Consider the following 16,552-nt stretch of genomic DNA (forward strand, 5'->3'; position numbering starts at 1 on the left):
TTATTGTGATTTAAATGATTGACATCCTGCTAGAAAACACCTTTTTGTGACAATTAATTTTGAAACACAAAGGCATCATTAAAAATTTTATAAAGGTAAGCTTACATGCTAAAAAAAAAGAGATAAAAAAAACACACAAATATGAAGATAGTTTTCAAGTTGTTAGAGTTTACTATCTAACAGATATGTATTTTTTTCTGAAACACAGAAGATCCTGTGTCTTTCCTTACACTAGAGTTGTTGTGAACACCAGTATAATTAGTCAGTGCTATGACAGGTTTGTGATGGCAGACCAAAGTAGCATAGCTGAACTGGATGACTAAATTGTTGGAGAAGGAACAGAGGTGGTAGATGTAGGTCTTCAAGATTGCGAGTATACTTGTTTGAAAGAAAGAGGGAGAATAGATTTTGTGTTCTTGGGGTTTCTTAGCAGTCAAATCCTCCCTCACTTGAGAGAGGGAGACTTGATGGGGAGCAGGATTATCAGTTGTTGCTCTAATAAAAAGTAGTGCTTGACTCAAATAATTAAAAAAGGGTCATATAGCTGATGAATATCATGCTTTTTTATTGTACTGTGAACAGCCACAATGTCATAAAAACTTAAAATCTTTTCGCTGATTTGTTTCTTATTGTTTTCCCTCCCACTCAACATTAATCAGCTCCCACTTTACCGGACTATGAAGGAGTTGATGCGTCTCTCAATGAAACTGCTACTACAATAACTGTGCTCTTGAGACCAGCACAGGCCAAAGGTGCTCCTATCAGGTAAAAAAAAAAAAAGCAACAAAAAACACATGCAAAAAAAACGTAAAAACTAAAGAAATCAAGAAGAGGTTCTTTAGCTGATCTTTACCTGATTATATGCTGTTTTGAAGCTGATAAAGCTATTCATTTCTAAGTGATATTCATTTGATGTTACTGTTGTTTTTCTTAGTGAAATTGAGCTTGCCAATAGACCTATAATTAATGAGAGATATTTTTTTTTTGTCCCAAAAGATATTCATGACCTTAATCATCCAGCTGTCCATCTTGTTTGATTTAGGGTCCTCAGGACTACCTCTTATCCATTATCATTCATTTTACTTCCTCTCGGTGTCTGCGAAATATGAGGTTGAAAGGTGTTTGTCAGAAAATGGATTTGAAAATAACACTTCCTCTCCAGTGCTTCAAATCATCAGTTCTGTAGCACATATGTATGATTGGAAAATTGAAAGCTCAGAGGAAATGGGAGAAAAATACTGATGAATACAAACTATTTGACCTTTTTTTTTCCCTCAGAGTGCTTCGTAGTAGAAATCATGTAGCAAGCTATTAAATTTTATTTGGCGTGTCCCATAATCATATTAAAATATGTCATTTACGTTAACTTCAGGGGTCTTTCCTTTTCTGCTCTCTACTGAGAGATAATTTAATTCTGTTTGCAAAGATTAGTCCACATCCCACTTTTTTCTTTTACTTGTTAGTGCAAAATTTTTGTGGTATTATTTGATTCCATTTGTGTTTTACTGATACAACTGCATCAGGAAGATTCAGGGACAGAGCTGAGTAATTGGGGGTTAATTAGCTACTGAGCATCAAAACCTTTTCATGCTCTTACCCTTGTGACATTTGAAAAAATATGGGCTAATGCATTTTGTTCTGTGTTGCATTGTCAATTACTGTGGTTCAACTGGTATCCAGCAATGTGCCTGAGCCCTATGAATCTGTTTCTATTAAGATGAATGTTTGTTTTACTTGGATATTGTGTGGGTCAGTCACATGTCTACAAGCATTTTTATATCCTTATCACACAGTCATCCTTATGATCAATATAATTCAATTATTTATTTGTGTCATAGAAGATCATCCAAATTAGTTTCCTCTGAAGGAGATATTGATGTCAATAAAATTGTAACCTTATACATCTGGAGTTTCTGAAAAATCCCCTGGAGCAAACCTAGGATTTTTGTGCAAAGTGGAGAATGTTAAGGTGTACAGGACTTAGTTGCTAAGGCAGGGTTTGTTTCAAGTTGATGCAGTGGAAACCAGACCTGAGATCTGAAAACACTCCCAAGATACACAAGTGCTTAAACTCTCTATATGTACTTTTTAAAACCTCCCTGGTTTCTTGCTGCTGGCCATGTGCAAAGCTGTCCCTCTTTAAAAACATGATACCTCTCTTTATGCAGTACCAAATCTTTCCAGCCTTGCACCTGGATCCTAGAGGAACCAATGAGTAGTTTTGCCCAGAGCATATCTAACAGCATGACTGGGATCCACTGATTGTGGTGATGCCCATCTTTTCTACACAGACTGTTCTGCAGCATATTTGTGCGCACAGCAGGGGGCTCCCACATTTAGTCCCATTGCTTACACTCAAGAAGATCAGTATCTCATCCCAGGGCTCTCTCTTTGGGATTTTCTTTCATAACCTGGTAACATGATGGGATGTGGCTAGAGGATTATATGCACTCAGAGTGCTCTGCCTCTCTGTACTGTACTTACAGGAAAGTAAGTCACTGCCAAGGAAACCTGCACCACAACGCTTCTGACTTATTCTGTCAATTTACCTTACAGCATCCTCAGTCCCATGGCATGAGGTTGTCATTCTGGCCTATGAGGGGGATGCAAAGGATCTGTGTATTAAAAGTTAATCAAAAGTTTGACAGGGATGGCTGAATAAAGTATTAGTAACTATTATTTGAGTATATTCTCAAAAAAAGAGTGCATCTTTCTTCCAGTCTCCCATCTTCCCTCTCAACTTTAATTGATTTTGAATACCTAGGAAATTACATTGAATTTCTAATATCAGGAAATACACAAAATAAATCCTCCATTGTAACAAGGAAGCTGAGCTTTATTCTTAAAATAGGTGTTTTATTCTTTGTTCTGAGGAATGTTCTCCAGGAAAATGCATAAGACATTGTTCCTTCCCTGTATATTGCAATCAGTTTTTTTCAGCAGCTTCTTAAAAGGAGACCGAAATGTAGTACGCAAATTCAGAACTGATTTCACTAAAGATTTTGAAGCTTCATTCCATCCACACTGCAGTTGCTTTTCTACTATAAGCCCATCTTGCTATCATAATGAGTGTTACCAGGTAGATGGCAAAAATGCATCAGCATGCCTGAAGCTGTGATTGAGTAGAGCAGGGACTCTAATGCTGCTGTTCAGCCTGACACTGAAGAATACGGCTGGTTTTTTTAAAGGTTTTGTTTGCACCCAGCTCTCTAATCCCTGGAGCTGCAGGCTGTCAAACGATCAATTTATTTAATAGCAGTAGGCCCATGTTAAATAATAATAATAAATGCATGAATGAATAAAATTATAGAGAAAGAAAAGCTTACAGTCCAGTACACTTTTACAAAATGAATTATACTATAGTCATGTTTTGTTGTACTTCTGCTTCTCTATCAGCACAGCCCCCACGAAACAGATGTTCCTTAACCCAACTGAAATTTCCAGGTGGCAGTCAGTCATTTCTTTAAGACACTACATGCGATAGTCATCACAATTGTAAATGTGACTCTAATCATATCTTCCTCTTCAAGTGTTATCATTTAATCTATTCTAGCTTGTTTTATGATCTTCTGAAGTTTTAAATCAAATTGCATACTAGAAATCCAAAAGTAGACAGGACTTTTTGGACTCTGTAAAGAATACTGATGTTTTGCCATCAGTCTGGTGGATTAGATCCCAGTCAGTAGCATCAATGGTGCTTCAGTAATTCATTTAAAGACATGATTTACCACTGTAGTTTTCTAAAGGATCATTCTGACTGACCATCAGCAAAACAATCTCCTGTACATCCTTCTTTCAAATCCTGCTTCAAATGAGGTTTAGAGAAAGCATAGATCAGAATCAGTGTAGACAACTTTTTAATGATGAGATTTTCTGTGATTTGGGAACATGTTCCCAATACCTCCATATGCAGAATTAGGTTGTTTTCATTACGCAACAAAATTGAGCAAGTGTGCCTCTACAGGAAACAGCTAAAACATAGCTGTCAATCAAGGTTGTAACTTGGGCTGTTGTTCAGTCTGGCACCTGTCTGAGCAAAGGATGCTCTGTCTCCACTAGGTGCACAGAAAGAATTTTCTAGCTGATACTAATGCCTATGAAATACAAAAAACACGTTTACCACTGCAATACCTATTTGAGCCGAGGTTTTTGGGGAGGGGTAAAAAGAAAGTTCTGCTGGGAGGGGCATCTTAATTTGTCCTTTATCACGTTGGTTGAGAGGGACTGTACAGATTTTCTTCAATAAAGAAAAAGGTTTTTGATCTGAAAAATAATCTCTTCATGCAAAATGTCAGCTGGGGGGCTCCTCACCTATTTAGGTCTAGTAATATATGTTAAAAAAAAAAAAAAACCATGGATAAGCAAACTGAGTTACCTTTGAACTGTCATTTAAACCTTGATCCCTTAGGTCTTTGCAGCCAGCACGCACTTCACTTTTCATTATGCAAACTTAGCTCTGGCTTTTTTCTTTGCATCTTACAGTGGAGTGTCCTTTCTGTTATGAGTATGCAGAGTAACATATCATACATAGAATGTTGCTTTGGAACCATCAGAGTGTTAGTAAATGGGTTTTAACAGATGGCATCACCAAGGGCCCAGAGGTAAATGGTTATATTCCTCTGTGTCTTGTTAGCCTACAATGTTGCAGGAAAATACTGCCAGAAATTCTTTCCAAAGAGGATAGCTTTTTGGACTAGTTTCTTATTTTTTCTCTCTCATTTATTCCATTCTCCAGTATCACACTTCATCTCTGCCACTACAGTTATTAGGTTTTCTGGGCACTGGTAGCAGAGAAAATTGACAAAATAATTTAATGTTGCCCCATAAGTTCTGAAAAAATGAGGATTGTCTTGCCTTTGTCTTTGCCTTTTGGAGTTCCTGCAGCAATGCAGTGAAGTTTCCAGAACTCCCCTTGATTTCAGTTTTTCTGTTTTGAAATCTTTACCAAAACAGAAAATTATATTCATTTAGTTGAGATGCTTCAGGTCTCATCTGTGCTCTTAGACATATTTATTTTATTAACCTTGATAATGAGGTGAGTGTTTGTAAGAAGGAGGTCTTTCATGTATCCTCTCATGTATCTACATGTAGATGAGAGTTTAACTGTGTGTATATATATATATGTATTGCATACATACATATATACTTATTCATACAGTTCTTAGAATACAAACAGCTGGGTTTTTTCTTTCTTATAAACTGAAGAATTGCTTCCTGTTCTCAGTACACAACTTCTGTACCAAGCTCTGCTTCTGCAGAGCAAGGAGAGATGATAATGAGTTGGTAGCATACTGCAGTTAGGTAGTTCCCCTGAAGGAGAGAGAAGAATTATCATTACCTGTTCTATTTTGAGAAGGTGATTTTTGAAAAGTGACCAACTCACAGACCATTTCAAGACAGGTACTGGGGGGCTGGGATGGTGATTTAATAGGCCGAATGCCATCTGCTTCAGCAGTTTCTAACATTTTATCATTGACAACTGTAGAGGAATGAGGCAGTCTATCTTGGTGGAATGGACAGATTTCTGTCCATCTGTGCCTGCATTATGGCATGTCACTTGTACTTTAGATCTGCATAGCTCTGAGCCAAGATAGAAGCCACAGCAAGGTCAAGAGGTGGAGAAGCCTGTCAGCACATTCTGTCTCTAATGATATGACAACTGCAAATTGGTGTTTCAAGAACAGCCTGGAGGCAGTCATTATGTTGGGCCTTGAAGCTGAGCTTTCTCTAATATCATTGCAAAGGAAAATGCTAACTTCAGATGTTTCTGATTATCAGACGAAGAGTTTAATCTAGTTTAAAGTCAGATTAATTCCTGTGTTTATTCAAAAGGAAAAAAAATCATTGTTAGGGAATGGTGTAGATATACTTGTATTGTTGTTGTTCCTGGAAGGATAGACGCTGCTTCTTTTCAGTGTCTGAATTAGACAGCTTTGCTATCTAATCTTTGTATCTTTATGTCTTCTCTGTATCCATGCATCCACTGTCTTTTTTCCTTTTTTTTTCCTGTTCTTTTTTTCCACTTTTCATGCAAAGAAGTTCATGCAAAGCAGTCAGGTAAACATTTTTACTAGACTAGACACTTGGCCATAGCAGGTGACTTTAAAGGTACATTTTTCCTCTGTTTCTCTAGTGCCTACCAGATCGTTGTTGAGGAGCTGCACCCGCACCGAACGAAGCGAGAGACAGGTGCCATGGAATGCTACCAAATCCCCATCACCTACCAGACGGCTCTCAGTGGGGGATCACCATATTACTTTGCTGCTGAGCTGCCCCCTGGAAACCTGCCGGAGCCTGCCCCTTTCACTGTGGGTGACAACAGGACCTACCAGGGTTTCTGGAATCCACCACTGGCTCCTCGGAAAGGCTACAACATCTATTTCCAGGCCATGAGCAGCGTTGAGAAGGTGAGTGCCAACCACACCTTGCTCCTGGAAGACAAAGATGTGCCCCTGTGACTATGAGAGCTGTCCAGGCTGGGCTTGTTGGAAGTAGCACCCTTCGTTTCCATGCTATGACAGTATGGTAGCTTGCTATTCACATTTCATGCCATCCTTGTGTCATGGTAAATGTTACTAGTTGAAAGTTTTATAGCTCTCATATTAGTAATATAAGTTATTATTAAAATTAATATTTATACCAATTATAACATATTAGTATAATATAATAAAATAACTATATTACTGATTTGTATATTAGTAATATATATTGTATATGTAACATAATGATATACTAATAGTATATAGTATGTATTGTATGCTATATATTTATGTACTTTATATAATATAGTAGATATAACAATATAAGCAGCAATATTACTGATATGCATATTAGTAATATGTAATATATATTTTATTTATAATGTACATACTAGTATATAGTATATGTATATACTAGTATATATATACTGTATATATGTATATACTAGTATATAGTATATATGATATACTATAAATTTATATACTATAAACAGTTATTGTCTAAGTGTAGTATTATGAGCGCTTTTTCTCTGTCTTCTTGGTAAATGGCATTCCCTGTTTTTTCCCCAACTCTCCCAACTGCAACTCTTATTACTGCAGGATAAACAGAATCAGGCTGCTCAGCAAGCTGATGAAGAGTTGTAAACTTATGGAGAGTCTCACCCGAACCTCAAAAAGTAAAAAAATTGGCTTGAGCAAAAGTAACTCCATACCCATGGTGTGTTTCTGAGAGCCTTTATACCAAAGTCTGCTTCAGGATTGCTCAACTGCTGTGCAGCATTCAAAGTGTGGCTGTCGCTCACCTTCATTACCTCCCCAGTGCTTCCTTTTTAGCCCTGTTGCTGAGCACTGTGGCTGGCTCTGTGCATATGAAAGAGAAAAAGCGGCAGGAAGTTAAACATCACAGTGCACTCCAGGTGGGAGGATCACCATGGCTCTGCAGGCCCCATGCTCTTACTCCTGAATTGTTTTTCTCTTGCAAAGGAAAGTAAGGGTAAAGGTGGTAGGCACAGAAACTTCAAATAATTAAAAATTTAGATTTTCAGTCTTTAGTTTAGAAAACTGGAGGACATTGCTGTAAGACTCTCCACAAGAAGTATCCAGGCAGCCCAGGAAGGAGCTGCCTGATAGCAAGATTGACAGCAGCTGGTTCTCACCAGGACCAGGAAGGAAGCAGGAGCCATGTGTGCCCTTCTTTTGGGGTCTGTGCTGTGATCAAACAAACCATCGTTAGCAAAGGGGCTTTGCCTTGGTGCCTTTTGAAGACAATCTTGCTTTTCTTTTCTGTTATAAAAACCACTTGCATCAAGTCAGGATGAGGAAAAAGCAGAAACTATTTACTAGAGCTGTTTGAAAACTGAAAACTTTTTCTGATGGAAGTTCTGTCTGATTTTCATCTGTAAAACTCTAGGAAGCAAACAATGCAAAATAAAAAGCAATGGCTAGTTACTATGTCCCTTACTTTCTATGTGTAATTCCCTTTGTTGTTGGCTTCCAGCAGACTAAATAATGAGGAAATTCATTTAATTTCCCCAAGAAATAACTGCAAGAAGGAACAAAAAATATTAAATATATAAATAAGACTTTGTTTTTATGTTTACAATTTGACAGACAGTAGAAGATAAGGAAAAAACAAATTACATTTTACTTGAACCTCAAACTTCAGTTTGTGAGAGGGTTTAATACTAAAATGGTTTTCTCTGGTGTGATTTAAGACTTAGGATCAGATTTCTGTTTCTAGAGAGATTTGAAGGGATGTTTTAGAAGCTGGGGTTGCACTACATTCTGCCTGGACGCAGATCTAGTGGTTGAAATACAACCTCTGGCTATAGAATATTTAAACAGATGTTTTACTGTAAACCAGGAGGATCACCAAAAGAGTCAACAGAAAGTATAGTGTGCTCTGAAATAAACTGTGGGAGTGGGATGAGGGTTACACTGTGATGTTATTAGATGTTTTGAACAGGGGTATACCAGTAAATCCAGTCACTGGGAACAGTACTAGTTAGGCAAAATTGGTTGACAGCCTTCATGGAGCTTTCAGTTAGATTGAAAAGTTGTTTTTGTGGAGCACCCTCACCTCATGACTTGGCTCATCCTTTACATACTGTTTCCAAAAGTGACTCTTGGATCTTCAGGAGGAGAAAGAGCCCAGGGGATCCACTGAGGAGGCAGTGCTGTTGGTGGCAGGCCTACATGGAGCATATGTCATAAAATGAAGCTGACATTAAGATATTTTCTAATTGTATAATAATATCATTTAGGATGATATAGCAACAGCTGCATCCTGTCACTCAACCTTACGCTATTTCAGTGTGTTTGCCGTTAAAATTGCTACACATTTTGCAAAAGGATCAGAAAACACCTTTATGGATGACTCTTATTTTTTCAAGTTGTCTGGAGCGTGCTTACCTAAGTCATGTTTAATTGTTTCAGTTGCTGACCAAATTTCTGAAGGAAAAAAAGTAATAAACTACATAAAAATTATCCTTGCATATCCCTGTCAAATCACTGTCTTTTCTGGACAGAATATATAGGTTTTAGTTCAAGTATGTCATAGGTGAACAGATACATGGGCTGCCTCCCTGCTAATTCCACCCTCAGAAGCAGGAAGGAGAGGATATGACAGTATGCTTCAGGTGTCTCTGAGCATGCCTGCATGCAGCAAGAGAATTTAGTTTGGGCACAGTGCTGAACAAATGTACCATATTGCTGTATTTCATTTATTGCCATGAAATAATTATGACCAACAATTCTCCCCTTTTTTCCACTGGATTCTCATGATGTGATTTTAATTTTATTTGAATAATTTGTAATTTTGCTACATCTTCTCTCCCCATCATTATCATGGACAGTGCAGTTTAGTGCCTAGGCAGGTTTTATCCATCTTACTCCTTCTGTAAAGGCAAAATGACTCAGCCTTCTCCCTTGCTGAGACCAATGCCCCGAGCTTCCTGATTCAGTGTCCTCAGATGATCGGCAGGTCTAGGACTAATTTATGGAATGGGGAAGGCATGAAAAAGAAACCTGCTCTGACTTCTTTCTTTAATTTTCCCTTCTCAACAGGAAACCAAAACTCAGTGTGTTCGAATAGCTACCAAAGGTAAGAGGTTTGTCCCCCCAAGCAAAATAGCTTTTTAATGAAATGTGGAGTTTTTGTTAAATGATGGAACCAAAGTCACTACCATTCCTGTATTTTGAAACACTTGCTTTTCCTAAAACGTAATAGGCTACTGCTTTTTATTTGGTATTGCATCAAGAGGGTGCTGTTCTAGCAATACTCAGAAGTTAAACAAATTCAGGGCACCTTTTTTTTTTTTTTTCCTTTTTTCTCCTTCCATCTGTGGTTTTCAAGATCTACTTTTAGGCAGCTGGAGCATTGCAGGCAGCAGATAGGTAGGCTGAAGACTAGTAAGAACACTTAGTTAAACCATCCATTATGCTAACAATTATTTCCAGCCAGTGGCAATGGAGATTTTTTCCTTCATTTAAATGAAGGACACAGTTGTTAATTTTCATAAGTAAATCACAGCGTTAGATAGGCTTAGGGGAGGCTGATTTGAGGAAAGCTTGTATGCATAATAACAAATGTGGGCCAAGGCTTGAACTGACTGCACAGCTCTTAGAATAAATCGTATTGACCTCACATACAGCAGGTTAATCACATACTACTCACTCAAAAATACAGTTTCATCTTCAAACAAGATCTTAGTCGTTCTGCTTATTGTTGTCTTTTGCTTTGACTGTATTTATGTAGCTATTCATTGTGGTTGCTTGATTGAAACAACATGAGAGTTGTTTGAAAGACTCTAGTAGCATGAATAAGAAAGGACCTAACAAATGCTGAAGTGCACTACTCTGCAAAGGCCCAGCAATGCTTACACTCTCTTTCTAATTGCATATTGATAAGCACTGTAAAAGCAAATTTAAATATAAGCAGGCAGGCATTTAAAGTACTGCTGTTGCACGTCAGCACCATCTTTTCTATTGCTTCTTTCAATTTAATACTTGTTCCAGTTAAAAGCTTACGGCTCTAATGAGTTGGTTGCAACAAAGTGTTTTTCTGAGAAACTGAAAATTAAAATGTACTTCTCAAAAATTTGTTCAAACCTTTTTAATGCATAAAGGGTTTTGCACATATCGTTCCCAAGATTTACCTTCTACCTCTGTGAACTGATTAAATAGTTTATTTACTTGTGTCAAACGGATGAAAGTCAGCACATTTAAACTGAAGTTCTCATACTTTTTCAATCTGTGTATTGCAGGTGCATTGATCTTATACATTTCTGATAACAAAATGTACTAAAGTGTGAGCTTGTCTAAAAGATATTGCCAAATCATTATTAAAATATTTTGCTGCTTTTGGCATGTCTTGAAAAAATATTTTTAGAATAAGTTGAAAGGCTTACTAGTCTGGAGTATTAAAACACTGAGTTAATTTTTTTTGGAAGAAAATATTGAAACAGCAGTTTGAAAAGTTTTCTCCAGAGCATTTCCTGATTTAGTATAATATGGGATTTCCTCTATATCTGGGCACCTGTTTTCACAAAAAGCTTCTAAGAATTTGATGATTTTGTGACTTTTGCCCTTTTGCAAATTGGACTGAATTGACCAAGAGAATCTTAAGTTAATAGATGTGGTGAGAGGGAATGAAAGCTTTGATTCTAAAGGAAATCTTGTTAAAAACAACTCCTTGTGGTGCAGATGTTGGATGTAATATATCTAAATCACCATTTCCATTACAAGGATGGCCCAGAAAATGAACTTGGATACTTTTAGCAAATAGAGATTAAGGTAGCAAATAATAGAGATTAAGGTGATAGGTCAGAACTTTATTAAGAGATGGGGAATGTTGCATTGCTCAGCTAAAAGGTAATGCATTTAATTTCCAATATAAAGTCCTCAAACTTACTGAAACTAATTTGATTAGGCAGAGTTCAACTTGTATGCTCATACCACAATGAATATATGGTAACCGGACCTGTCTGACCAAACGGCTGCTGTAGGAATAAATGCAAGATGCACCATTTCCATGACAGGCACTTGAGAGTAGCACATAATGTTGAAAACTATCAGTACTATTTTAGAGCTGAGTTTGAACATGTAAAAATTTGAATGGTTTTCCACCAGCGCATTACATTGGATTTTACAATCTAAAATTTTATCAACTGCTAACAGAATGAACCTTGATTAACATGGTCATAGAACAGTGATGCTTGAAATTATTTAGCATGTAAATAGACATTTAAGAGGACAGAGGGTCAGCAGAACTGTTATTAAGCAGAGGAAATATGAAGTTGACATTTCTGACAGTTTTTAGGCTGCCAACTTTGAGGCTAACACTGATTTACGTGTATTAGCTTGTTTTGAAGACTAGAGAAATGAAAATAATTAGAAGAAATCTGCTGTAGTAGTAAAGAAGTGGTGGTGGAATTGGCAGCTCTATTCCAAAGTATTTAGAAGTGATAAATGTAGAGCAAATTTTATCACTCTGCATTTAAAACATGAAATTCATCACCTCCAAAATTTTTTTCCCTTTTGATTTTCATTTGTATTACTAGTTCAGGCAACATAGAAACTCTCCATCTCTCAGCACATTTGGTTCATACAGATGGATGAAAATGCTATTTGAGATGATGCGCATCTGGAAGTAATTGTGAAATAGCAGAAAATGACTTTTTAATCTGATTTGAGAAATAAAAAGGTCTGGGTGGTAACATTTCAACTACAAGTGTGCATTTAGTTCACCCTCATTATTGCTCTGAATTAATTTCCATAGCAGTTGGGGATTGATCCAAAGACCACTGATGTCAATAGGAGTCTTTTGCTGACATTAATGTGCTTTGGATTAAGTCTTCAGAAGTCATAAGTCTGTCTAGACCATAATCATTTTCTTGAAATTGTTCCTGATGATGTTTCTGCTCTCAGGGAAATTTGTGAAAGTAAAATCACCTCCTGTAGTGGAATGTTTACATATGTATGTTTTACTGATTAATGCTCAAATGAGGGAAGATGATCAGATGTTAAATGTATATGAAATGAAGCTCCTGTCTGTGCTGTTTGTATTTTTGGATCAATGCCTCTAAAATGACTTTTGGCTGTACCATCTTAATAAGTTCTGGAGACCTTAGTGACAATCTAAATCTAGGAAATAATGCAGATGTTGCCAAAGTCACATCCTTCCTTTCATTCATTCATAGTAGAAACATCAACGTGTTTAAACTTTGGTGATCCTTTTCGTAATTTTTGTCTCACGAAGAGATTTTTACTTGCTTGCTGAACTTTTCAAAAATGGAAACAGTTTTAGCAGTTAACTGAGGGGCACCTCCAGGTTTCCAGACACGAAACCGATAATACGATTATATTTGTGTACAATCAACTTCATTAGTTTGTCCCTGAACTAAAGCTAAGCCGTATATTCTACCTCTGAGAGTAATTGTGAACAGAAGTAATTCTTAGTTTCTGTCCCCTTCCCTAAGTATTCAAGACATTGGTTCTATTCCTATGTTTTGAAAGAGCTGTTGACAACTTTTGGTGAGAAAAAAAGGTAGAATAAATATAATGAATAAATCTAACAGCTTTCTTAGATACCTTTTTTCTTTTTTTTTAGATACATTGCACAGGGAACCTGTTTTTTGCATGCAAACATTCCTGTATTAATTTAATTAGTCTTTGAACATTTTGGTTTTTAATTAGTAACTTTGTAAGAGGAAATAGACTATTGTGGTATGTTAAAAATCAACAATCAGCATGAGAGAATTTTGTGCCCGAAGATATAATAAATATTAGCTTTCCATGATTTCAAGATGTTGCATTATTGCTTTTGTCATAGATGCTTAACAAATTACTTCGTGTGGTTACTATAAGCAGATTGAATCCTTAGAAACCTTGAAGGAACCAAAGTGTAAGCATTTCAAATGTAAGACCTCAGGTGTTTCTAGTTAACATTCAAATATTAGAAAATGGTTGATATATCATTTGCTGCTCTAAGTGAGAGAGGAGCATCTAAGCGCATATACTTTTTAGTGATTTCCTGGTTTCTTTGGTCTCTTTAGCTATAATGAATATTGCTTCATTATTAATCATATTGGGAGCAGTCAGTGTTTTGCATCCATTGTTGAAGAATATGTAGAAACTTACTGTTCCTACAAAAATTATTAAAATCATAACTTCAATAGAATATCTTTGATTTATCTTATAATACATATACCATTAAGATGACCCTTTAAAATAACTAGTTGCCAGGGCAGCAGTGTTTTTTTTTATCTTCCCTTTTTTCTGTTCTTTCATCATTTCTTACTTGTCTCTTCTTATCTCTCTATCTTTGTGTCATGCTTAAGGTGAATTTGGACATAATTTTGCAAGTGTTTAGAGAGGATGAACTGTCATCTTTTGAGAGGACTTGTTTCACTGGCCCCATTTTGCCTGTACAAGACAAAATACTTTTGAGCAGTAAAGCTGCTTACAGTGCATCTGGACAGGAAGTACAAGCAGGTCTTTTCCTTACAGAAGAGGATAGAACTCCAGCAACATCTAGATTAGAAGTGTGGTCACTGATATTTGTGAAAGCCATTTATGGCCCTAAAATCAATTATCACTATGTTTATCTATTCAAACACTTTTAACTAAATGAAATGTAATTCCACGTTGTTGGCAGGAACATTACAACAGTTTATTAAACTATTTGCTTGTCATCTCTGACAGAGTGCTAAATGAAGTTCTACAGTTAGCCACCTAGAAACAAGGAGCAGCATTGCCAAGAGTAGTAGTGCTTCCTAAAGACTGTCAAATGTGTTGCAGAGCAACTTGGTATGGTTGATTGGAACTGCTGCCAAGTTGCTCAAATACGGAGATTGAGACTTTGTCAGCTGTGTAAGAAGATGATTGCTCTTGAGTACAGGAGCATGAACTGCTTTCCACTCTGATGGGCAGCTGCATGATAACCAGGCTATTTCTAGAAAAATCCTGACCAGAAGGATATGCAGATGGACTTTACAGGAGGGAAAATCCTTGTAGAAACAGTTTGGTTTCTGCCCATCAGAACAGAGAGCGGCTACAGCTACAGGTATTGTGTTTTTTTGTAGCCAGGTGAATACAAAGTGTAAGTGGTTTGGAAGCACCTAGGGGTTTTTGTGCAAATTCAGCAGTCTGGGAAGGACTTAGAATATTTTTTGTGTTTCACAGTGATGTGGTGATAAAAGGGTTCTTGATCACAGTGAACTTCCATAACCCTTCACTGTCAAAGTCACAAAACAGATTGCGTCCTTCACCACTTCTGATTAATATTTGTTGAGTCAACACGAAAGGTATCCACATTCAATACCATATAGTCGACAGAATATTTAACCTGAACATTAAATCAAAGGTCACATATCCGCTGACATTTGTTACTTGCTCTTTGCTGATGACTGAATATTGGTTATTCACATATATGTAAGCAGACAACATGTTATCGACTATTCCACCCCTTCTGCAAAGTGATTTGGTCAGCCCATTAGCATAGAGGAAAAAAAAAAAAAAGATCCTGCTCTAACCTTGCTGTGGTGGAAAATATCCTTAGGCAATAGTCTACACTGACAGTACTCTACAGAAATTTGTGCTAACAGCTCTGCTACTTCAGCAGCATACTTTTTAAAAACAGCACAGTTGAGAGAAAAGTCACACAGGGAGTAGCAAAAGCCTGTGAAGTATTTAAGACATTAAAGCAGCATGTCTGAAATGAGAGACATTTGGCTTCAAACAAAAGTAAACATCTATTAGGCGCTAGTTGTTGCCACTCTTTATATGGCTACAAAGCTCAGACCGGTTATAGTCTCCACATCAAGCATCCAGACCATTTCCAGTGCACTGCTTTCAGGCCCTTGCTACCATAAAACTGCAGGATGTTACCTCGTGTGCTGTGCTCTTAAATTGCTTTCAAACTGTTGATGCTGAAGCTAGATTATGGTAGGTCTAGTTGTTCCAGATCTAGCTACTTCTCATGTTGGGCAACAACTTGTCCAAAGCCATTTTCTGTGAGCAGCTAAAATGAAGGGAAACCTCAGAAGTAGCATAATGAAGTGGTAAATGGATAAGTTTAAGGCAAATGCTCACTTATTTGTCAGCAGTATCATAGTGTGGGAAATTACATCTGAACATTTTCTGCTCTGACAGAGAATGGATACTTACACTATCATATCATGCAAATAAAATCAAAATGGTGCTGTGTGGCATAAGTGAATATGGTGAGAAAGAGATTACATCTGTACACTCTGTAGTATCATGAAAACGAATCTTTTTCTGTGATAATAAAGCCAAATCCTTATGTTTTGATGGGAAACGAGCATCGTAATCACAGCCTTTGCATCGCTGGTGCTATTGTATTTCTGACTGTCATTTAAAAGGAACACATACGAAAGATGTAAATTATATATTTTTTAAATCTGATATGAAGATGCATTTTTAAAATGTTTGCTGTTTGTGCATCTTAGTGTTTGAACCATTAGGCAATGACAGGACAAGCAGATCATTGAGGGCCTGGAGGAACTGTTGAAGGAGCTTTTACTACTATGAGCATGTTTTTAACAAAAGTGGAAGGATGACTTCTTCTATATGAGAAGAGGAAGGTGAATTCTACAGTTAGCATAATTGACACTAAAGTTGCCTCAACATATGGGAAGCAATTATTTGCACAAGTACTGGCATTGTTTTTACATGATCCCTAATTTTATTTATACCGTCAAGATTATCTAAAATATTTTCCTGTTTCATTGACCTATTGTAGTAGAAAATACACAAGCAAACCTCAGATTAATCCTTAACATGTTTTTGCAGATTGTGCAAAAGGGCTGTTTTACCTGTTTTGAATCTACTCTGCTGCATTCCATAGAGTTTTCTAACAAATTTTATCAGGACTGGTAATTTAACATGCTGTCATAATTTTCTGAAGGTGCAAAGGTGTTTACTCACAGTTGTTCGGTGTTACTCACTTGTGGTAGTTTTTAAAGATTTAATCCTGAATGTCTTACTATTTGATGTTATTTCAAAAGTTAGAAAGGTTGTCAGCTAGTTTTCATTCTATTTGAACTCACTGA

The 16,552-nt window shown here is 36.8% G+C and overlaps 1 protein-coding gene across 1 annotated transcript; it reads left to right on the top strand.

Annotated features, from left to right (window-relative positions):
- Positions 1 to 620: 620 nt before the first annotated feature.
- Positions 621 to 13,237, top strand: LOC104909774 (receptor-type tyrosine-protein phosphatase kappa-like). Its single transcript, XM_010707358.3, has 4 exons — positions 621 to 765; positions 6,134 to 6,407; positions 9,546 to 9,582; positions 13,090 to 13,237. The coding sequence occupies exons 2-4, from the start codon at positions 6,195 to 6,197 to the stop codon at positions 13,137 to 13,139; spliced, it is 300 nt and encodes a 99-aa protein (XP_010705660.1). The 5' UTR covers positions 621 to 765; positions 6,134 to 6,194; the 3' UTR covers positions 13,140 to 13,237.
- The last annotated feature ends 3,315 nt before the right edge of the window (positions 13,238 to 16,552 follow it).

The sequence above is a fragment of the Meleagris gallopavo genome, chromosome 2 (assembly GCF_000146605.3).
Source record: "Meleagris gallopavo isolate NT-WF06-2002-E0010 breed Aviagen turkey brand Nicholas breeding stock chromosome 2, Turkey_5.1, whole genome shotgun sequence".
In the NCBI taxonomy this organism is placed as follows: Eukaryota; Metazoa; Chordata; class Aves; order Galliformes; family Phasianidae; genus Meleagris; species Meleagris gallopavo.